A 23417-nucleotide genomic window follows, 5' to 3' on the forward strand; every position below is an offset into this window, starting at 1 on the left:
GTCACAGCATTATGGCAGGGCCTTGAACTGTAGCCTGGGCAACCTGCATCTCCATGTGTCATGATTGAGCCAAAATAGTTATTCTCCTTTGCCCGCCTGCCCTACCTTCTGGTGTTGTAGATGTCATCTTGGCAGTCAGGCGTGCCCTTCTGCAAAATCTGTTTGCTGTGTGCTGGAATAGGTTTGTTGCTTGATGTGGTTCTCACCAGAGAAACCAGTTGGAAGCAAAACTGCTGACTGTATTGTTCTTGTTCGGACCTTGGTAAAGCAAATACTTGCTGTGGGCACGATTGAAGGTTGCATGTCAGCCTTTTCGGCCTTTTTACATTTGCTAGACCAGCAATGCTGGTTCTGCAGAGATTCAGACTCCAAAGGAAAGACGTACCTGCAACAAACATTTTGCAGCTTAAAGCTATTCTGGATTCACATGCAACACTCCCACCCAGAGAAAGTATTAAGGAGTAAGCACAAAAAAAGCAGAACACACAAAGCTGCACAATACAAAACAAAAATCACGAAAAATAATATAGAGATGGTGACTATGTACTGTAGCATTGTGGACTTATGTTCAGCGTTTTGGGGACGGGCAGTTATCCATCTCTTGTCGATACCCAAGAGAGAAAAAAGAGCTGACAGTTCCGGGCCCCATCACTAAATCGTACAATATTGCGTAGCATGTCAAGCAGCAAAACTATTGTTACAGGTAAGTAATTTATTATAAGAGATGGAATTACATCTGAAAGGGTAACTAAACAACCTGTGTATTTATAGGATGATTAATAAAGTGTAAGTCCGTCAATAATATGACACGGTAAAACCCTTCATCATAAAGATTTGCTTTAATTCAAAATCTATGTACATAGACCTTGGAATCCTATGTGCTTTGGTGGTGTGTTTTTGGGACTTTGTATTTTTGGAATGACATTGTTTCTTCTGGCCCTGAACTGTTTATACTTTTGTTTTATGACTGACATATTTTATTTCACTCCTTGGTATCAGAGTAGTACCCTAAGGCAACAACTAACGGTGGTAGTGCTATATGAAATAATCAAATAAATACCCAAGGTACAGAGTGAGGTCCTGAGTGTTCTCATCTTAATCCCTTGCCTGCCTTTTAAACCCAAATCCACCTGAACCAAACCACACAAGAATAACATTGGTTATTGGCCAAATGTTAACAGAAATCTCGCGGCCAGAACTAAGCCACTACATTAACTCTTGTGAGGGTGGCATATCTTTGCTCCTTCTGATTTCCTTGTTTCCATTGTAACCTAACTATTGAAGTGCAGGCTAAAGAAAGTATTTTTCATTTTTTTTTAATTAAAGCACAGAGTGTACGTTGTGCTATTTGTTGTACCACATTGATTCTGAATGTCTACCCCCTCCACATCTTGGATTTAGACTTGACTGTTTGCCCGATTCACATAAAGAGTCAAGTGTCTATATGGAAGTAACTTTAGTATCCAGTTGAAGGGGGCCCATGTTCTGGCTCTGGGACACCAGTGATAAACAACACTACTCAAGATTGTGTCCAGTAACCACAAATTGCTGCAGTATCACATGAAAAGTCTCCATCGCCTTCATCTTGGAATATTAGTAAAAAGCCCCTCCCAACTCTGAATACATCTGTGTAAATAATGTCGGCCAATTTGGATTTTTTTCGGTATTTTGACCTTTAACTCCAGGCAGCCACTCACAGAACATGTGCTCTATAAAATCGTTTATTTGGAAGTTGCATGCAGAACAAATACGAAACTTGACCATTGTATGCTAGACCAGCTACCTCCCTTTCGCACTATTTAAATGCTTTACACTTTGCTCTTATTTCTAGAGTAAAACTGATTTGATGTAGGACTGAAGGATGGTTGTAGTATCTTCAGTTGACAACAGACCAATATTGTGAATTAAGTATGATCCTTTATTACCAGCCGCTGCGCAGCAGGCACACCCAGCACAAACGGTCTCCAGACAGAACTGACTAAAGAGGAATGCTAATACATCAAGCAGTTCTATGTTCTAGATCGTAAATACACAGTTCTGGATATGACTAATACAATTCTGTTAAAGAGCGCACTGCTTACCACAAAAGCACTATAGTACAATGACCATTGTGCTTCTAGTCATTAGTTCTCTTTTCTACTCAGTTCCACTCTATTTGTTACCTAGGCATAACTAAGCACAAAAGGACAAACATGGAAAACTGGAAGTGTGTAGGCGATTCAGGAACTTGTTGCTGTACTCCATTACGTTTTTTCTGTGCCGCATATGTTTTATGACTTTGATCAATTGACTAGGCTTCTTATTCGGCCTCAAGGATCATGCCCGACGAATACTAGGAGTCACTTTGATAAGTTACATGCACTATATTAATTCGAGAACAGGGTTGCCTATGGATCACTTTCAAGTTTAATGTTTCTTATGAGATTTTTTTAACCTTATATTTCTGCTCTTACTACTTGATTAGACACATTCAGTGTTTTAATCCTTAAATTTAATTTCACCTTTATCTCTTGCTAAAGCGACTACTATAACAGTGTTTACCAAACTGTGGTGAGCTGATTTTTGGTGGGTTAATGGTCAACTACTAAATAAAGATGCCTTTTAATTCTGTGTTTGTCTTGTCACATTTGCTGCACTTCAAAGATAGAGGTCAAACGTCAGGCTATGTTTTCTGACAAACTGCTGCATTTTTAAAATTCGGACTTGTGTTTACAAATTCCTCTCACTTTGTAGTGAGACAAAAGAAAAGTAAAGGGAATTATCTGTCAATCTTGATGGAGTACAACTGTGTGAAAGGAAAGGGGCTACGATTTAATTATATTTGTAACACAACAAAATGTAAATACCTGTAAATGAACTGTACACATTTAGCAGCTAGGAAAGCAAAAACCAAGAACGTTTTGTTTGTAGCTTTGAAGAGTGATGGAAACAAATATTTTAATAGGATCAATTAACCCCCTCTCTATTAAAAACGATAAAGACTGCTATTCTGCCCTTATGGGCAAAGATTCTAAACGCCTCTCTGAAACAAGGTTCCATTCCTGACTGTCTTAAAGTAGGGCAGGTCATGCCTATATTAAAGAAAGCCAACTCCCTCTCCTCAGATCTCAACTACCACCCTATATCCAACATCTCCACTTCGGGGAAACTGCTAGAAAAATTTGTACAAATTCAGTTATGCAACCACACCGAGAAGAACAACCTCCTAGGCAAACATCCATCCGGCTTCCGCCAAGGTCACAGCGCTGAATCTGCACTTACCCATATAATGAATGACATACTGAAAATGCTAGACCATAACGAGTCATGTCTACTGATACTTCTCGATTTATCCTCCTCTTTCGACACAGTTAAGCACGACAATCTATTGACTCTACTGGAACGAAGTATGGGCCTAACTGGCCCAGTGTTACAATGGTTCACCTCCTTCCTAAATAACCGAACCCAAAGAATCAAGATGAAACAATCACTTTTGCAACCCTTCACGGTCACCATAGGGGTTCCTCAGGTCTCAGCACTTTCACCCATTCTTTTTAACCTACTCATGGAACCCCTGGTAAACGCACTAAACTCTGCGAACATTCTATATCACTTGTATGCGGACGACACACAACTGTATATGAAAATCTCCTCGTCAGATGACTTCATATCCCTTCATGCTAACCTTCATAATACTCAAAGTTGGCTCACTGACAACCACCTCATGCTCAACACTAAAAAGCTGAATTCCTTCTCATCTCTCTCTCTCCACCCTCCCCCCCCCCCCTCCCCCTCAATCACACACCCAAGATAGATTTATGGCAGAAGCATCTAACTTCCTTTGACTGCGCTCCCCACATCATTGACTCAGCGAAATCCTTGGGCGTCACCCTAGACAAACACTTGAATATGTAAGCGCAAATCAATAATGCAACCAAGGGAGCTAATCATCAGATGAGCATCCTAAGGAAACTGAAACCCTTCCTCCCACAGACCGACCTAAAAATGGCGGTTCAAGCCCTAGTTTTACCAAGATTGGAGTATGGAAGCACCACTTTATGCGGTCTTCCCAAATACAAGCTGGCCTCGTTGAGGGCATCTCTGAACACGGTGGACAGACTGATCTCAGGAGCTAAAACAAAATAACCACATTTCTCCAACCTTGAAAGTTCTGAATTGGCTACCCTACGAGGCAAGAATACAACTTGAGATTGCCTTCATGACCCATAATGCCCTGCATAGCAATACCCCCAGTTACCTAGCACAAAAGCTTGAGCGGTCGGGAGGATGCAGACTATCGCGAAGTGCGAGTTTACTACTACTGAAACCACAATCCTTCAATAAAAAAAGAACTGTCTGCAGAGCATTCTCGGTGATTGCGCCGAAAATTTTGAACTCTCTACCTCCAGATGTACGCAGAATCTCCTCCTTCTCCTCATTCAAAAAAGAAGTAAACATGCTTCTAGTGAACAAATTCCCATCCTAAGACTTTAACCTCTTTAATGACCACTTGTCACCTCTGCTATCCATATACCACTGTCTACCTCTTTTGTATTAAATGGCGAATTTCGAATGTATGTATATTACCCCAATCATCTAATGTTTAATAACTGTGTATTGTAAAGCACTCTAATACCCTTGTGGGTCGTGTTTGCGCTATATAAAAGTTTATAAATAAAAAATCAAATTAAGAAACTTGACATGGTTGTACACAAATGATAAATATTCACTGAAATCCAATTTCCACACGTGTGCAGTATAGCTTTATCAGTAAAACTGTATGTCTATGGAAGCTTAGGAGCCATTTCAATGGAAAATGTGCTGTCTGTAAATGACAGTGCGCTACCACGCTGTGCTTTAATTACATTAAAAAAATGCTGGTCGTTCTAAAAATTGAGTTGTGGTGGTTCTCAAAGGTTTGGGAACCACTGCTAGAATGTAGAAGTTTGGACTGTCTAAAGTAGCTATAGCTAGATTCCGTTTGAGAATTGGTCTGTTGGGATGTTCTCTATTGTTAGTTTGAGTCCTCTAGTGGTATTTTGTGATTGTCAATAATACTGAAACTAGGGAAAACCTGTGCTTCATCTCCACATGTGACAAACAGACTTGGTAACTGATGTGGTTGTGTCACTTAGTTTCCCTTTAATCTACACTCTTTGCTGCTAATATTAATGTTTTATATAAATACAAATGCAATATCATTTGCAGAAATGTCATTATTACCCAATATACCCTTTGCTAAGTGAGTTTCCTCAGGCAGGGGGTACTGCATACTGATTCTTGGGGGTGGTTTACTTTGGATTTAGGGACTTAAAGTAATTTATGTAGAAATTATACAGAAGGCTTCATTTCAATTCTCACATTTCCTGTACCTCTTTCCTTTTGCCTTCCCTATTATTCATGGCACAATGGTGCTCAAATGTCTTATGTCCGTTTTCTCGCTCTCCCTTTTCAGGAGCATGACAATCTCTATGATGACCCTTACCAGCCTGAGGTGGAACCTCAGCAGTCGTCTACTGCAGCCAGACGGAGAGCCTACTGTCGTAACCGGGACCACTTTGCTACAATCCGAACTGCTTCTCTAGTAAGTATCCAGAAAGAATCTGTGCTAACTACATTAAAACAAGCGGTCTACTTGATAAGACTTTTAGTGCTGTTATAAACAACTTAGTCTGTTTTTTCCTTTTGGAATAATAGGTCAAAGGCGTCTATGTAGTTTTTTGTAGTCCTTTTTAATACAGATTATTTAGTTCGTTACCTGTGAAAGATCCGACCACTGAGTGGAAAATGTTTCAAAGGTTGCCAGACACCATTCAGGGGGTTGGAGGTTTCAGGGCAGACAGGGGCTTCTTGGTTCTACCATGTGGTGGGTGAGATAGTTTTCCACTAATGTCCTTAATAGGGTTCTTCAAACAGGTATATACTTAATGCACTCGACAGTCTGAATAATGAGCGCGAGCTGTCAAAGTCTTATCCGGAAGTGACTGGGGGGGAAAGAGCTTATGACTCAGTGTTCGAGGCATATGAGCTGCAGATTACACACTTGTGCATAGATCGTCATCTGGTGTTGGGCCCGGATGTTTGCAGTTTGTTTTTCCTCTTGGAAAGTCTTTGGAAGTCACAAGGTCGGTGACTACTCCTTTGGATCGTATTGCGCATGGGCTTCTGCTCCATCCTCATATTGTTTTTTTTCTGCCATCGGGCTCGGATGTAATCTTCGCGCTCCGGTTCCGAACAGCTTCCAGTTCGACGATCGACGCGCAATCCTCACCCCAATTCGCGGTTTTGTTTCGATCGCGATCTCCCCGCTCGATGCGCCTCTCATCGGCAACACCTTCGGTTCCAGTCGTCGACGGCGGCCTTCGGGACTACCCAAGCTCCGGTCCTGGCTATTGGAAAGAACTCCATTTAAAAAGTGCCCTCGATGTGGGTCCAAATTCCCCCCACACTGATCTCCACGAGGTGTGCAATCTCTGCCTCTCCCCTGAACACGAGGCTCGAGACTGTCCGGCGTGTAAATCCTTCCGGTCCAAGAAAACGATTCGGGACCGAAGAGCCAGAAGAACCATGGCACACTCCTCGACGGCGATCCCGAACGACATGTTCGGGGAAGGCGTCGACGCTCTAGAACAACACACCGACGAGGGACTCGTCAGCAGGCCATCTGAAGCCGGCGATTCAGATGTGGAGGACATCACTCTGGCACAGAGGGTCGTGAGTACTACTCTACTCTACCCCCCCCCCCCCCCCCCCAACACCCTCACCGGCACCGAAAAAGGCTTCGGTCACGCCTTCGGGCCTAAGCAAGACCAAAGACACTGCTTCCCACACCGCACCTTTGGGACCGGTAAAGAAGCCAATTAAGCCTTCGGGCGGCTCGGGCTCGAGCCAGCCCACCGTCGGAGCCGATAAACACTCTTCGGCACCGAAAAAGAAACCGGCCTCCATCTCGGCACCGAGCCCCACACCGAAACACTCTGAGTCGAGACCCAGCTCCTCGGCACCGACCCCATCTTCGGTACCGACAAAAGCCCACAAGGCCACCGACACTTCGAAGCCGAAATCCATCTCGGCGCCTACTAAACAATCGGAGCTTTCCAAGCATGGTTCCAAACAACGAACCAGCACCGACAAACCGGAGAAACCAACGGCCCCGACGCCTTCGGCGCCGACGCACCAACCAACCTCTCCAGAACTATTCGCACCGGATCCCTTACAAAAAACACTAACTAAGGATCCCCAAACTGGACATTTGATGCTCTCTATCAAAAAGAGACAGTTAGAGAAACCTGCTCCGCCTCCACCTCCAAAAAGGAAGAACTCTGCTACCTCCCCTTTCAGACTACCTTCCCCACCTCCTCCACCCCCACCTCATCATTCCCCGAACCCATCCCCGGATGATGATGATGATCAAGGGGATCCATATGATGACATAGGGGATGTGCCCCAAGATATACCTACAGGGGACCCCACTCCCACAGGATCCCCAGACCCATGGGACGATTATAATGTCCCTGATATCCCTAACGTCCCACAAGACGATCTTTACCCTTCCAGACCTTCTCCACCAGAAGACTCCTTGGGGTTCAACCATTTGCTGCAAAGGGCGGCACACTACCATGGGGTAGATTTACATACCGACCCAGTAGAGGAGGATTTCCTCCTAGATAAATTAGACACCACACATAGAACCACCTCCATATTGCCTATGCGTAAAGGTGTTATAAAACATGCGCCGGAGATCTATAAGGACCCAGTCAGGGCCAGGGTCATTAACCCGCGCATTGAAAAGAAGTATAAAGCCGCCCCAACAGATCCCTCCTACATCAGAGGGCCAGCGCCACTAGATTCCCTGGTAGTATCCACAGCACGGAAAAGGGCCAACTCACAGGCGTCAGGCGACGCACCACCACCTGACAAACAGACTAAACTCTTGGACGCATCAGGCAAGCGTACTGCATCTCAAGCGGCCAATATATGGCGTATCGCCAATACACAAGCACTACTAGCGAGGTATGACCGGGCCCATTATGACGAGTTAGAAGCCATAATGCACCATCTCCCTGATAAATACAAAGCTAGGGCCAATGAGCTAATTCAGGAGGGCAAAACAATTACTAATACCTCCATACGTTGTGCCTTAGATGCAGCAGACACAGCCTCTAGGGCCATCAATACTAGTGTCCTCCTCCGTCGCCATGCCTGGCTAAGGATATCCGGTTTTAAACCGGAGGTACAAGCCTTCATCCTCAACCATCCCTTTGACCAGGAACATTTGTTTGGCCCAAAAGTGGATGACGCCCTAGAGAAAAAGAAAAAGGACACTAACACGGCAAAATCCATGGGAGCCTTACAATCTCACCCTCCCAGACGCTCCTTTCGCCGCTCTTCCTTTCGGAGCACATCCAGAGGCTACTCCTCAGACACCGCTTCCACTTCATACAAATCCCCTACTCAGTCCACCTTTACAGGGGGTTACCAAAGGGGCGGCTACAGGGGCAACAATAACAAAGGCAGAGGCAAAACAAACACCTCCCGCTCTGCCACCGCGCCTACCCAATGACTTCCCTCCACTTCCCCCAGACCATCCCACTCCGGTCGGGGGCAGACTCCAACATTTCCTTCCGGTCTGGACTACCATCACCTCGGACAAATGGGTAACACAAATAATTTGGTCAGGCTACTGCCTAGAACTAATATCTACCCCCCCAAACATTCCACCCAGACAACGCCCAATGTCACCAGAACATCTACTGCTACTCAAGCAGGAGGTAATCTCCCTCCTAGACAAAAAGGCAATTGAACACGTTCCTACCAACCAACAAAATATGGGGGTCTACTCCCTATATTTTCTCATACCAAAAAGGGAAGAGACTCTACGGCCCATCCTAGACCTTCGGCCCCTAAACAAATACATACACTCAGACCATTTTCATATGGTGACGCTTCAGCAGGTACTTCCGCTACTTTCCCAAAACGACTTCCTCACGACTTTGGACCTAAAAGACACTTATTTCCACATCCCAGTGCACAACGCTCACAGGAAGTACCTTAGATTTGTAGTGGACGGCCAACACTACCAATTCAAAGTGCTCCCGTTCGGAGTCACAACCGCACCACGAATATTCACTAAGTGCCTCGCAGTGGTGGCAGCATATCTGCGAAGACAGCACATTCATGTCTTCCCATACCTAGATGACTGGTTGATAAAAGCCAGTTCATACAATCAGTGTGTACAACACACACACACACACACCACGATCCAGCTACTTCACCAGCTAGGCTTCACGGTAAACCACGAAAAGTCCCATCTACAACCATCCCACATAAAACAATATCTAGGTGCCACTATAGACACCTCAAAAGCGCTCGCCTACCCCAACCCTGCCAAGATTGCAAGCATTCAGGCTCAACGTGCAAAATTCATAGCACAACACTCCCTTCCAGCTCGGGTGTTTATGCAACTAATAGGGATGATGGCCTCTTGCATCTTCATAGTACCTCACGCAAGACTCCAGATGCGTCCTCTCCAAGAGTGCTTAGCGCGCCAATGGAACCAGGCCCAGGGTCAATTAACAGATCTGGTGTTGGTAGACGGTCGCACCCATCGCTCTCTGCAGTGGTGGACCACCACGAACCTTTCCACAGGTCGGTCGACTGTTCCTGGACCCGGTTCCCCAGATAGTACTAACCACAGACGCATCGCTCTCCGGCTGGGGAGCTCATCTATTACATCTCACCGTGCAGGGCACATGGACACCTCAACAAAAGTTACTCCACATCCACCATCTGGAGTTACTAGCAATCTTCTTAGCCCTAAAATCTTTTCAAACACAAATTTCAGGCAAGGCAGTCCTAATCCGCACAGACAACGTGACAGCCATGTACTATATCCAAAACAAGGCGGCACACACTCTCCACAGCTCTCTCAGCTAGCACAGAGCATATGGAGATGGGCCATACCCCAGAAAATCTTTCTCCTAGCTCTGCATGTCCCAGGAGTCCAAAACACTAAGGCAGATCTGCTCAGCAGACAAACACAACAAATCCACGAGTGGGAACTCCACCCACAAGTTCTACACCTGTACTTTCAGATGTGGGGGCATCCACAGATAGACCTCTTCGCCACCCACGAAAACACCAAATGCCCAAGCTTCGCCGCCAGATATCCACACCCATTGTCCAAAGGAAATGCGATATGGATGAACTGGTCAGGCAGATTTGCGTACGCTTTTCCGCCTCGCCCACTCATTCCACTAGTGGTGCGCAAACTACAGCAACACTCCCTCACACTAATCCTAGTAGCTCCAACTTGGCCAGACAACCGTGGTACACCACACTGCTGGAACTATCTGTAGTACCGCACCAAAAATTACGCCTCTCTCCACACCTCTTAACCCAGAACCATGGAGAGATCAGACACCCGGACCCAGCTCAGCTCAACCTTGCGATCTGGCTCCTGAAGTCCTAGAATTCGGTTATTTAAATCTTCCCCCTGACTGTATGAACATCATCAAGGAAGCTAGACGACCCACCACTAGAGCGTGCTACGCCGCCAAGTGGAAACGTTTTGTTGTCTATTGTCACAACAACACCATCAATCCCCTAGACGTCTCTATTCAACACATCATAGGCTACTTACTCCACCTACAAAGGTGTAATCTAGCCTATACGTCCATTCGACTACACCTCGCAGCTATAGCAGCTTATCTACAAAACAGGCAACATCTATCACTCTTTAAAGTACCTGCCATTAAAGCCTTCATGGAAGACCTTAAAAGAATAATTCCCCCCCAGAGTGACACCCTCACTGGTGTGGAAGCTAAATATCGTTCTCACCAGACTAATGGAGCCTCCCTTCGAACCATTGCACAAATGTGAACTCCAATTTTTAACCTGGAAAACCGCTTTTCTCGTAGCCATCACTTCCCTCAGAAGGGTCAGTGAGATAAAAGCATTTACCATTCAAGAACCATTTCTGCAAATGCACCATAACAAAGTTGTTCTCCGTACCACCCCAAAATTCCTCCCTAAAGTCATTTCTCCTTTTCACCTAAACCAATATGTAGAACTACCAGTATTCTTCTCGCAACCACAAACTGTTGCAGAAAGAGCTCTACACACACCAGATGTCAAACGAGCCTTACTCTACTACATCGAGAGAACACAACCTTTCCGTAAGACCAAACAACTGTTTTTTTCTTTCTCTTCACCACACAAGGGCAACCCCATCTCCAAGTCGGGGATAGCTAGATGGATTGTCAAATGCATTCAGATTTGCTACCATAAAGCAAAACGAACGCTATCCGTTCCCCCTAAAGCCCATTCTACACGTAAAATAGGGGCTTCATCCCATTAGATGATATCTGCAAAGCAGCTACATGGTCAACACCGCACACTTTCACCAAACACTATTGTGTAGATGTGCAAACTAAGCAACAAGCTAGTATGGGCCAGGCTGTACTCAAAACATTATTTCAGACCACTGCAAGAGATACGGGTGGTCGCCGCTAATGGTGGGTACTGCTATATAATCTATGCACAAGTGTGTAATCTGCAGCTCATATGCCTCGAACAGAATATGCTACTTACCAGTATGCATCTGTTCTTGGCATGTAGAGCTGCAGATCTACACACGCCCACCCGCCTCCCCGGCTACCTGTATCTGTTCCAGTTTATCTTATTTAGATAACACACACATGGGCATCTTCACTGTTATTACTACGCTCCATCTTTCCCTGCTGGCGAAAAACAATCTGAGAATGGAGCCGAAGCCCATGCGCAATACGATCCAAAGGAGGAGTCACTGACCTCGTGACTTCCATAGACTTTCCAAGAGGAAAAACAAACTGCAAACATCCGGTCCCAACACCAGATGGCGATCTATGCACAGAGTGTAGATCTGCAGCTCTACATGCCAAGAACAGATGCATACTGGTAAGTAGCATATTCCTTTCATCTAACAGACCCGATAATGTATTGTCCAGTCCACTGCTCACTTTAAAAACATTTTTCAAAGGCCTTTAATTTCAGAACAAAACAAAATACTGAGCTGGGTTTCTGTTGCAGGAGAGACACTCCTTCAATCCCGCCGCCAGATTTCCGATCCACTTTGACTTGATGTTCCCTTGGTCCCTGCCAATCAGGTTACCAGGGCCTGTGTTCTTTCCCAAAACTATAACTGTATACCCCCAATTGGCACCTCTGTGGCCACATGTATGTCCATTTTTAAAGGTGCCATGGATACCAAGGGCACTGTGCCCAGGGGAGGCCGCTAAGGGCTGCAGCACATATTGTGCCACCCTTAAATGTCCTGTACCTTAACACACACACTGCCATTGCAGGCTGCGTGTTTTGGTGCAGAGAAAAGTGAAGAGTCGACATGGCTTACAAACCTGTATGCCATGCCTGCAACCCACTGCCTATGGTATAGGTAAGACACCCCTCGAGCTGGGTGCACTAGACCAGTGTCTAAGTTTATTCTTAGACATTGTAAGTGCAGTATAGCCATAAAGAGTATATGGTCTGGGAGTTTGTCATTACGAACTCCACCGCACTATATGGCTTAACTGAATCCTAGGAAGTTTGGTAGCCAACTTCGCAGCATAATAAACCCACACTGATGCCAGTGTGGGATTTATTATACCATGTACTCAGAGGGCATCTTAGAGAAGCTCCCTGAAAAATGACCTGCCTCTGGTGGATTCCCTGACTGGTAAACACCAGCCTGCCACCAGGAGACATGTTTCTAAACCCCTGGGGTGGAAGCCTTCGCTCCCGGAGCCCAGAAACAAAGCCTTTACTGGGCGTAGGTGGTCACACCGCGTCTAAGTGGCCCACAGGTCCCAGCAAGGTCCCACTGCGCTCTAGAGTCCGAGTCCACCATGGGTTGACCCTTCCAGGACTCCCCAACATGGTACCCACGGAGACACCTTACCCCTTTCCCCCCAAACCCCCCCACCCCCCCACCGTGCATGGCCTGGTAAGGTGAAATCCAGTCTCAAAAGGCACCCCTGGATCTGGCCACCCTGCGCCCTGGAGAAGAGGACCTGAGGTGCACCTATGTCCCTGAGCCCTCTAACTTACCTGCTCAGCTGTTGGTTCCTCCTGGATGACTTAATGGACCGAGTCTGATGCTAGAAACCAAAACCGGCAATCCCAATTAAAAACAGGGCAACCGATGCCAAAACAGCACCCTGCACCCCGCCGCCGCTGTGGGTGCACCTTGTTTGCTAAATCAGATCCCCCTTTGCCTGAGCTTAAATTCAGGAGCTTTCCTCCCACAACCTTGTGGCCTGCTCATGAGCAGCTACCAACCGGAGACCCCTATCCCCCACTGTATAACATCGGGCCTCACTACTTTGCCCCCAGCTGCCCTAGCGATGCTGAGGGTGCTTTGAGAGTGCATCCTTGACCCTGGGTAAACCCTTGTTCTAACCCCAGAAAACCAACTCTCAAAACTAAGTACTTACTGTTAAATCAATAACCTGGTTTTCTCCAATTGGACTGCATTGACTGCTTTCTTGTGAAAATTGTGTTTGGAGTTGGTTTGTATGAAACCTTAAACTGTATATGTACGAACACTGATTTACTAATCTTTAATATGGGAAATTTCCCAGTGTGATATCTAGGCATATCAAACTGAGTAGAGAAAGTAACGTAAAAAGTAATCTGAGGGGGGGGCGTGGCTGGGCAAGATGGCCGATCAGACTTAATCCGTCTCGGCTCCCGGTCCACGCGCGCTATCAGTGCGGAGCTATGCGGCCCTAGGCATCCAGGAGCGCTGCAACGTGGGAAGGTATGAGGCACATGCAGAGGTAGTTTGAATGGCTGGATCGCCGTGAAGAGCTCTTTTTCTCACCAACGCCGCTACGGAGGGCGTCCGCGCCACGCACAACATGGCGGCGCGGTGTCCGTGATCACCGGAATCTCGTCCGATCTTTCTGTTTTGAGTGGCGGGGGACGGCCAGTGAGGAACGCTGCAATATATCGGGTACCGATTACCTGTGGGGCACTTATGTTGACGGTAACGCTTCTCCGGCGGCAGCCGGGTGCAGCGACTTCCACCTTGCCTGATCCTAAGATGGCGGCCGCCCATCATCAAATGGCCGCCCTCCGCGCTTTCCTCATTTAATGTCTGCTGCAACTTGAGGCTTCCCTGTCAGAGAGCAGCTATGATCCACTGTATGACGCGCCTGGCCATTCCTGCCCTGTACCATCACCGGGAACCTACTGAGGTCTTGCATGCCTGATTTGTCCCGTGTGCTGCAGCCGTGTGTGGTCTGGTGCTAGCTCCCTTTGCCAGGTGGGAGCCTTTTCAACGCACAGCCGGAGGTGGTGACTGGGCCGCTTGTTGCCTCCGTTGGACTCATTGTGAGAAAGTGGCTCTGTATATACTGTTCCTTAATAGGTACAGGGTGTACAGGGTCCACAGTCCCCAAGGGTTTGACAGAGGCTAAAGTTAGATATAACCTTACTCTCTAAAGTGGTAGCTTGGTCGAGCAGGAAGGCAGTATCAGAGGACAGTGTAAAGCATTTGTTGTACACACTCAGTCAGCAAATGGTCTCACACACTCAATAACTGAACTCTAGGCCAATGGTTTATATATAAAAAAATAAATGCTTGTTTTATTTTAGAACCAACAATTGGATTTAAAATATACTTTCTCAGAATGAGATGCTTTATATAAATACTTTTGCAAAATGCAATTGACTTTTGTAAACAGTTACAAGTGGTTGCAATATGCAACTCTATTTTAAACACAACAATGCATAGAGCTCAATGGACATTTCAAGTTATTTGCAACAGATTACTTTTAGGATTACTTTTGGAATTCCAGGACTGGGTCCTCGATTCAGTCCTCGGTCAGTACTTTGAATCAAGTGATGGAAGTCGACTTAATTACTGTGATGATTTTTAAACAATATTTAGCTATTTTAAAAGTTGACACTTAGAAAATATTTCAGAGAAAACAGTCTATGACTCCCTATGGAAGAAAATTCAAGTTGCAGGTACAGTATGTTCTCGTTACTTTTGTAATCCAGTACTGGGTGCCTAGACTCAGTACTGGGACCTTTAACCAAAACAGGTAAGTAATTACGTTTTCAGATATTATACGATTTTTAAAGAATATTTAAAGATTGCAGAAATTGACAGAAGAAATTTCACAGAAAAAGTCAATGATTTCCTATGGAAATAAATTGGGTTACGGGTAAGTACAGTTGTAAGTATTTTTCAGAGTCAGTGCTGGGCACCAAGATCCAGCACTGGGAGCCCACCTAAGAGCAGGTGAGTAATTTCGTTTTGGTTACTCGGCTGATTTTTGGTTAATATTTTAAGATTTGAAAAGCCCACACTTAGAAGAAATTTCAGGAAAAAGCCAGTCAATGTTACCCTATGAGGAAAATAGAGTGATCGGTTTAAGGGTAAATACTCGACTGGCAAAGTTGAGGTTCTGGACATAGACTCATGGGTCCCCCAGGGTCAGGTAGGTACAGTTGGTTCACCCTCAGCGACTCTAGGGCGGCCGGGTGCAGAGAGAGTTAGGCCCAATGTTATCCTATGAGGGATAGGGGGGCCTTGGTTGGTGGCTGCTGTCTGGCAAGCCACGCGGCTGTGGGAGCTGGGCTCCTGGTCACTTACTCAGGGCAAGTGGGGAAGTAGGTAGGTGTAGAGGTTGCACTGCCAGGGCCACTCGGGCGGCTGGGTGCAGGGTGCTTTTGAGCCTTCGGGCGCTCAATTGATTTCAATGGGAAATCTTCGGTTTAGAAAAAAGACTGCAAGCTCGGGGACGAGGATTCTTCAGGTGCCACTACCACTTCGAGAGGTAAGTTGGGTAGTTGGAGGATAGGTAGGTACCCCGAGATTGGTCACAGGGGGCCGCGGGGCGCCGCGTGCAGGGGTGCCTTTTGGTGTCGGGAAATCTTACCCTCTGTTGATTGCGGTACGGGGGGCACCTTGTTCTGAGGCTGCAGGCTTCTTCAGGAGTGTCGAGGGAGGTCCTTGGGTGCCGGACTCGGGGTCACAATTGCCGTGGGGTCGTCCTCGTGGTCTTTGTTCACTCCGGCACTGGCCAGGCTTGGCTGGTGCAGAGTGTGCTGGGTTCGCGGTTCCGGGCTGCTGCCTGGGATTAGAGGTAGGTTTTGAGTAGAGCCTCTACTCATGGGAGTCCCAGGGGCTTAGAGCCAAAAGGTAGCCAGGTCCTCCGGGGTTTGTGAGGTTGCTGGCCACGAGATGCCGGGTTGGAGCAGGAGCAGGTTCGAGGGTCGACAGGCCGGTAGGGCTGGGGCAAAAGCAGTTGGTGTCTTCCTCTTCTTAGCAGCTGCAGGGCAGGTCTTCTTTCTTCTTGCTCTTTGTATTTTGGAATCTGGGGAAGGAAGGTTCAGGGTGCCCCTAAATACTAGATTTAGGGGTGTTACAGGTAGGTGAAGGGCAGGGACCAATGGGTCCCTGTCCTGGGGTGGGTACACCCCCTATCCTGCCTCTCTCCTGTGGGAGGGGGGCAGTAGCCTAGTCCTGATAGGGTAGGGCTTCCCATCTTCAAGATGGCGAGAGCCCGGAGATGTGCTTCACCTCGCCTCCCCCGCCTGAGGGGTGGGGTTGGCAGGCTGGCACATACCCTGTCCTTATTTGGGGTTTCCGGCCAAGCTTCCCGCCAGAGTGGGGGGTTGCAGTGGCCTGGAGAAGCTCACAGAGGTGGCATGCCTTTGTAGCTTCCCCCTGCCCATCCTGGGAGAGGAGATTTAGCACCTTGCCCAGGATGTGCATTGTTGCAGGCCCAGGAGAGCAGGGGCTCTCCCACCCAGGGGTCCAGCAACATGTCTGCTGTGTGGCAGCCTAAGCAGCCTCAGAGCAGACGTGGATTGTAGGTTAGGTTTCAGGGGGCATCTCTAAGATGCCCTCTGGGGTGCTTGGTACATTAAATCCCACACTGCCATCAGTGTGGGTTTAATGTGCTGAGAAGTTTGATACCAAACTTCTCAGTCTTCAGTGTTGCCATTATGGTGCTGTGGAGTTCGTGTTTGACGAGCTCTCAGCACCATGTACTCCTAAATGGCAGCACTGCACTTACAGTGCTCAGGAATGGACCTGGGAACTGTAGGGTCACAGGGCTCCTGCTCCTGTGCCCACACCATTGGCATAAGGCACCCAGCTAGAGGGGTGGCGGATGTATGCCATGGCAGTGTAGGTGATGGGCATGGCACACAGGGATGTGTCATGTAGACTTTGTTTTTGTCTTGCACCCAGACACCCAGCCTGCAAAGGCAGTGTGTGTGTGTGTGTAAGGTTACAGGGCCCCTAAGTGTAGCACAATGAGTGCTGCAGCTCTTAGGGGCCTTCCCTGGTCACAAGACCCTGGTTACCTAGGGTACCATTTACCAGGGGCTGACATGTGGCCAGGGTTTGCCAATTTGGGTTTTGTTTGTTTTAGGGAAGGAACATAGGCCCTGGGCACCTGATTGGCAGGAGTCCAGGGCACACTCAAAGCATACCATGCAAGTACATTCAGCAATTCAGCAAAAAGTGGGGGCATACCATGCAAGAAAGATGGCACTTTCTCACACCCTGTTGCTGCCTCTTTTCTAACAGTCTGTCCTCAACGACATGACAGGTTAGCACTGACTTAAGGTATGTTATGACATTCACTGGGCTGTCTTCGATGTTCTTCATGTCTACAGCGCCTTTAATGCGGCGCGTACTGGGACACTGCCTTGTAATGAGGTACTCTCTTTGAGCTTTTCAGTTAACCGCACAAATATGCTTTTGATACTGTTTTTTGCACTGGGACGGGCGTGGACGGGGGTCCTCGGACCTGTTGTCCCCCCTGGTTCCTGCGGGGCCTTTCCGCCCCCTGCGGTGGGAACGTCAATAATGTTTGTACAGTTTATCCAGTTACATTTGTTCTCTTTTGTTTAGGGGTTGTGGGGTGGGTGCGGGTGTGTGGTGGTGGCGGCTTTTTAACAAATGGGTCTGTGACGATGTATGACTATTGGGTTATTGCCAGAGGTGGACACGGATGTTACATGGCTTCAAAGATTGGGTCGGCGAATTGGGTTCCTGAAGGGCGGGAGGGAATATGGCTGAATAGTAGTGCTTATTTTCTGTCATGATGCCGATTGTTATTGGTATTTGGAACGTTAAGGGGTTTAATTCCCCCCCCCCCCCCCCCCCCCCCCCCCAAAGCATCACAGGGTGTGGAAATATATTGTGGATCATCACCTTGACATTGTGGCTTTACAGGAGACCCACCTTACCAGAGCTGAGGATACGTGCCTTTAACACAAACATTTTCCACTAATATACAGGTCCTCAGCCCATACGAAACATAGAGGGGTGGCTATCCTATGTCGCTCTTCCACCCAATTTTAACCACTGGGGGTCCAGAGGTATACGGACGGTCGTTGGCTCATGATTAAAGGGCACCTACGAGGGAAACTCTGCACCTTGGCCGTGGTATACGCTCCCAATACTGGGCAGGTGCCCTTTTTACATACATTTCTGGGGAAATTGTCAGACTTTGCGGACGGTCCACTAATTTAAATTTGATCTGGCAAAAAGATTTAGACAGCTCACACACACAACGCTCGGAACTGGGCACTTTTTCGGAAGCCACACAACAACGCTTTCACGACTTGGGGCTTCTAGACACCTGGCGCACTCTATTTCCGCAGATGCGAGATTACACTTTTTATTCCCATGTTCACAACACTTACTCGTGCCTTGATTATATCTTTATCAGTCAACCTCTACAGGGGGCTCTACAGGATGCCAAGATTTTCCCCCTGGCTGTGTCTGACCACAGCCTGCTGTCCCTTAGCCTTAGTTGGTCTGGACATTCCCCAAACCACTCCAGGTGGTACTTTCCCCCATCGCTAATTCGAGATAGTTTCCCGTAATTTAGTGCAGGAGTCCCTATCACTAATTTTTTTGAGACTAACCGGCCAGAAGATACTTCAGAACCTAATACCTGGGATACTTTTAAAGTTGTCAAGCGGGGGAATGTATTGCCCTTTAATGCGGTATTGAATAGACAAAGGGCTAAAGAGCGGGAACAATTAGAAAATTAGTTGCTTGCCATTGAGCGTTCTCCCAAACACAACCCCACACGACAAACTCTACGTAACCTCACGGCACTTCGGGGCAAACTCAGGGCTATCTATCATAATCGGGTGGAATTTACACTCCTCAAGTTGCGTCACCTGGCCTACACCCAGGGCAATACAATTGGTAAACATCTTGCCATACAATTGAGAGATAAACGGGAGAGAGAATATATAGGTGGCATTGAGGAGTCAACGGGGGAAATTACATACAATGACGGGGGGAAAGCTGACCTTTTTGGTACTTTTCATAAAGATCTTTATACAGGGGATTTTTTAGATCGAGTCGCTCAACGAGATTATCTACGGACTCTACCCATACCCCAGGTATCGGAGGAATGGAATGCCATTCTCACGGCTCCTATCACAGAAGACGAGGTAGTTGCGGCCATTAAAGCCCTGAAGCTCCACAAGGCTCCCGGGCCGGATAGTTATACTGCACTCGTTTATAAAACGTTTGCCTCGGATATTACTTCTCATCTTGTTCGCCTTTTTAACACCATGGCGGAAAATGGTATCACCACCGGCTCCATTGCCGAGGCCGTGATTTCGGTGATACCCAAACCGGGAAAAGATCCCAAGCACTGTTCATCTTATAGGCCGATTGCCCTCTTATACCTAGACGCCAAACTTTACTCCTCAATCGTAGCCAAACGCCTGAATGATATTCGGCCCAATCTCATACATCCGGACCAGTCGGGTTTTATCAAAGGTCGTCAAACGCACAATAATACCCGTCGTATCATACACTTAATACTAAAGGCCAATAGGCGTCACATCCCGCGGTCCTCATGGGGTTGGATGCAGAAACGGCCTTTGACAGGGTTGACTGGCTGTACCTTTTCCACACCCACACAGCAATTGGATTTTCGCCGAAATTCATTACCATGATTAGAGCTAATTAACTACACCCCCGTTCTAAAGTATTAGTTAATGGGATCCCATCGTCTCCCCTTTCACCATTACTTTTTGCCCTTAGCATAGAACCTTTGGCACTGGCGATCCGGTCTAATCCCGGAAGTATGGGCTGCCCTTCACGGGAGAGTCCCACAAAATTTCGCTATTTGCGGATGATGTCCTTCTGTCTCTCTCCAAGCTCGCCACTTCATTACCTAACCTGCATTCGGAGCTTACGCGGTGTGAGGGGGTGTCTGGGTTTAAAATGTCAATAAATCATATATTCTTAACCCCACCCTTACAGCTGCAGAAGTTCTTGAACTCCAGGCCCTTACTCCTCTATCCTGGGCTGCATCCTCCATCCAATATTCTATCCTGGGCTGCATCCTCCATCCAATATTTGGGGGTTCAACTAACGCCCACACTTGAGGGTCTTTATGCTGCCAATTTCCCTCCCATCCTTGCACGCATCTTACGCTTTATCTGGCAGGGGAGATGTGCTCGCTTCTCTTACTCTTTACTGCGTTGCTCCCGCAGGGATGGGGGGAGTTGGGCTCCCTGATATCCAACTCTATTATAAAGCTGCACAATTAAGGGTCTTAGTTAAGTGGTCTAAACAAGAATCAGAGAAGCATTGGCTGCACATGGACCGTAGCGTGACTGGTAGGACAATCTGGGATTTGATCTGGCGCCCTAGACGTGACAGGCCTAAAAACACATACATCAACACGCCCACGCGCACCACCCTCAGGGTCTGGGACTCTGTTTCACATGACGATAGATTGACCTTGTTTCCCTCCCCCTTTACGCCGATCCATTTTAACCCCGCTTTCTCTCCGGCACTGCATGAGGGACTCTTTGATGCTTGGAGGAAGTGTGGTTGCTTAGCGCTGACGCACTTAGTCCATGGTTTCGATCCTCTTACCTTTGACAATTGTAAAAGGGATTATGAGGTAGGACCCACGGAACGATACCACTATGCTCAGTTGATGCACTGGGCCTTGACGCCACCTGTGCGAGACGCAGCCACTCGACCCCTTACAAAGTTTGAAGCCTTCCTCACTAAGACCTCCTCTATGAAAGGGTCATTACTTTTTTATATAATTTCCTGCTTAAAACAGCCCTGACCCCACTCTCACGATATATGCCCATGAGGGAAGACATGTTATAGCGCCCCATTTCTGAAGAGGAGTGGACGCATTTGTGATCTGATATTACGCGTTTTAATCAATCCACGGAACTTAGGGAAGCACACTTAAAAACCATGATGGATTGGTATCTACATCCCACCAAGTTACGTTGAATCTTTCCCGCCTCTTCTGATAGGTGCTGGAGGGGCTGCGGGCTGCTAGGAGATTTTCAGCACATATGGTGGGATTGCCCGTCCATCCGCCCCTTATGGGAGGAAATTATGGCGCATATAAGAGATATGGTGGGATATCCCATCCCCTCTACCATGGCACATACACTTCTGGGGTTTCAGGATCCATCCCTGGAACATCAGACCCGAGCTGACAAAAGGATCATGTGGCTATGTCTTGGAGAAGCTAAGATTACCTTGGCCGCCGCTTGGAAGGGAAAGGAGGCATCAGCTATTTCCCTTTGGCACTCCCGCCTTTGGAAACTGCTTAGTTTGGAGCGTATGTCTGACATTTTTAGGGATAACTACAAGAACTTTGAGTTTAAATGGGGTCGCTTGGTCGCCTTCCTTTCCCGAGGTCTTCCCTCCACTGTCTGTCCCGCCTCCATAAGAACGCTTCACCTCTTTCAATTTTGATCACGATTCCAATTTCGGGTGATCTTTTCACTGTATGATTGTTGCCACCACCACGGGGAGGAAGGGGGTGGGTTTAAGGGAGGGGTGTTTTGATTCTTTTTTCTTTATGGTTTCTTCATTTTTTCTTTTTTTTGTACATCTGAGGTACAATGTTAAAGGCCTACTGCTTATTCTGGGTCATGTATGCCATGTTATCGATAATATGAGCTGTTATAAAGAGTAGGGGACAATCAAGGATGAACGCTGCCTCTCGATTTGAATTAGAGAAGTCTCCTCTCAAGCTTCTTAATGTTTTGACGCTGTACCTTTGATCTGGAGCATTCCATTCGGATGGAGCTTGATTTCTACTGGTCATGGTACTTTTTGCGGCCTTTAGTCTGTTACTGCACTATTTGGCTCCCCTGCGTGGGATACGGCACTGATATTATCTCAGATGTCTGTTGCAAACCCTTAATAAAAATATCTTTGAAAAAAAAAAGTAATCTGAAATGTAACTCAAAAGTAATTCAAACTTTTTTATAAACAAATGACTTACCTGTAACCTATCCAATTGCAATCAACTGCATTCAAACTGTATTTTACTGCATTTTTGTTGCAAAGCATTATTATACTCACCTGTCACAGGCCTGGCTTGGTTATAGAAAATAAATACAACTAAATATTTTTATGCAAACAAAATTGGTCTGAGTTCCGTCTTTGAGTGTGTGACATCATTACTTGCCTGAGTGTGTACAATAAATGCTTAACGCTACCCTCTGACAAAGCCTTACTCATCGCCCACACTGCCACAAATGGAGAGTAAGGTATTCTCTACTTTTACCTCTGCCTACCTTTGGGGATCCACTGGACTCTGTGTACACTATTCCTTAACTTGGTACAGTATATGCAGAGTCACCCCCAAGTTTTTGGACTGATGATGCTGTTTTTTTTACACTGAGTGCACTGAGGCCTCCTAACCAGACCTCCATGCCTGTGCCTTTACACTTAAACGTTTGCTATGGTACTTCTAATTCCCTAGTAAATGATACTCTGGGCATGTAAGTTGGAGTCCCTGCCAGGGATTGCAGCACTGGTTGTGCACCCTGGGTGTGACACAAATAAACAATACTCCCAGCCTACCATCTATAGGCTATAAAAGCAATTTAAACTGCTAGCCCGACTTTGCCATTTAAACAGACCCTCCGGGATTTCACGATTTTCAAAACAAATCGTGAAATCTGAAGTTTTGTAAAAAAGCAGCGAATTTTACAAAACTGCCTGTGAAATTTGGAAAATGTGATAATTTTTTGGGGACGAGACTGTGAAAACAACAAATATTTTCACCTTCAATTCACAACTTTTGGGAAACGAAGGCCTCTTGTGGCCATCTAAAAGGTTAAAAACCTGAACCAATGACTCACAGCTGATGAGCCTGTAAAGCCATGACAAGGCACCAACCTCTTTAAAGGCCTTTCACACACCTTTCATACGTGACACACAAGACCATTCACACAGCCAGCTGCGGGCCCAGCACATTACAACATTCACAGACGGTGCCATTCAAGGGCCCATCGCTTTCATATGCCCACATGACTGACACAGCAATCACACCGCCTGTCGGTTGACATAGTATATGCAGTGGCGTTTGACTAGCAGTGTGTGTAATGAACAGCAGCAAGTTAGT

The 23417-nt window shown here is 46.8% G+C and overlaps 1 protein-coding gene across 4 annotated transcripts in view; it reads left to right on the forward strand.

Moving 5' to 3' along the window:
• Positions 1–23417, forward strand: part of TAOK2 (TAO kinase 2) — an 867950-nt gene that overhangs the window by 620613 nt on the left and 223920 nt on the right. For all 4 annotated transcript variants that reach the window (XM_085618801.1, XM_085618799.1, XM_085618802.1 and 1 more), the window contains exon 16: positions 5435–5563. In XM_085618801.1, the coding sequence (XP_085474927.1) occupies positions 5435–5563 (129 nt within the window). The remainder of the gene's footprint in view (positions 1–5434; positions 5564–23417) is intronic.

Source organism: Triturus cristatus, chromosome 7 (assembly GCF_964204655.1).
Source record: "Triturus cristatus chromosome 7, aTriCri1.1, whole genome shotgun sequence".
Taxonomy (NCBI): Eukaryota; Metazoa; Chordata; class Amphibia; order Caudata; family Salamandridae; genus Triturus; species Triturus cristatus.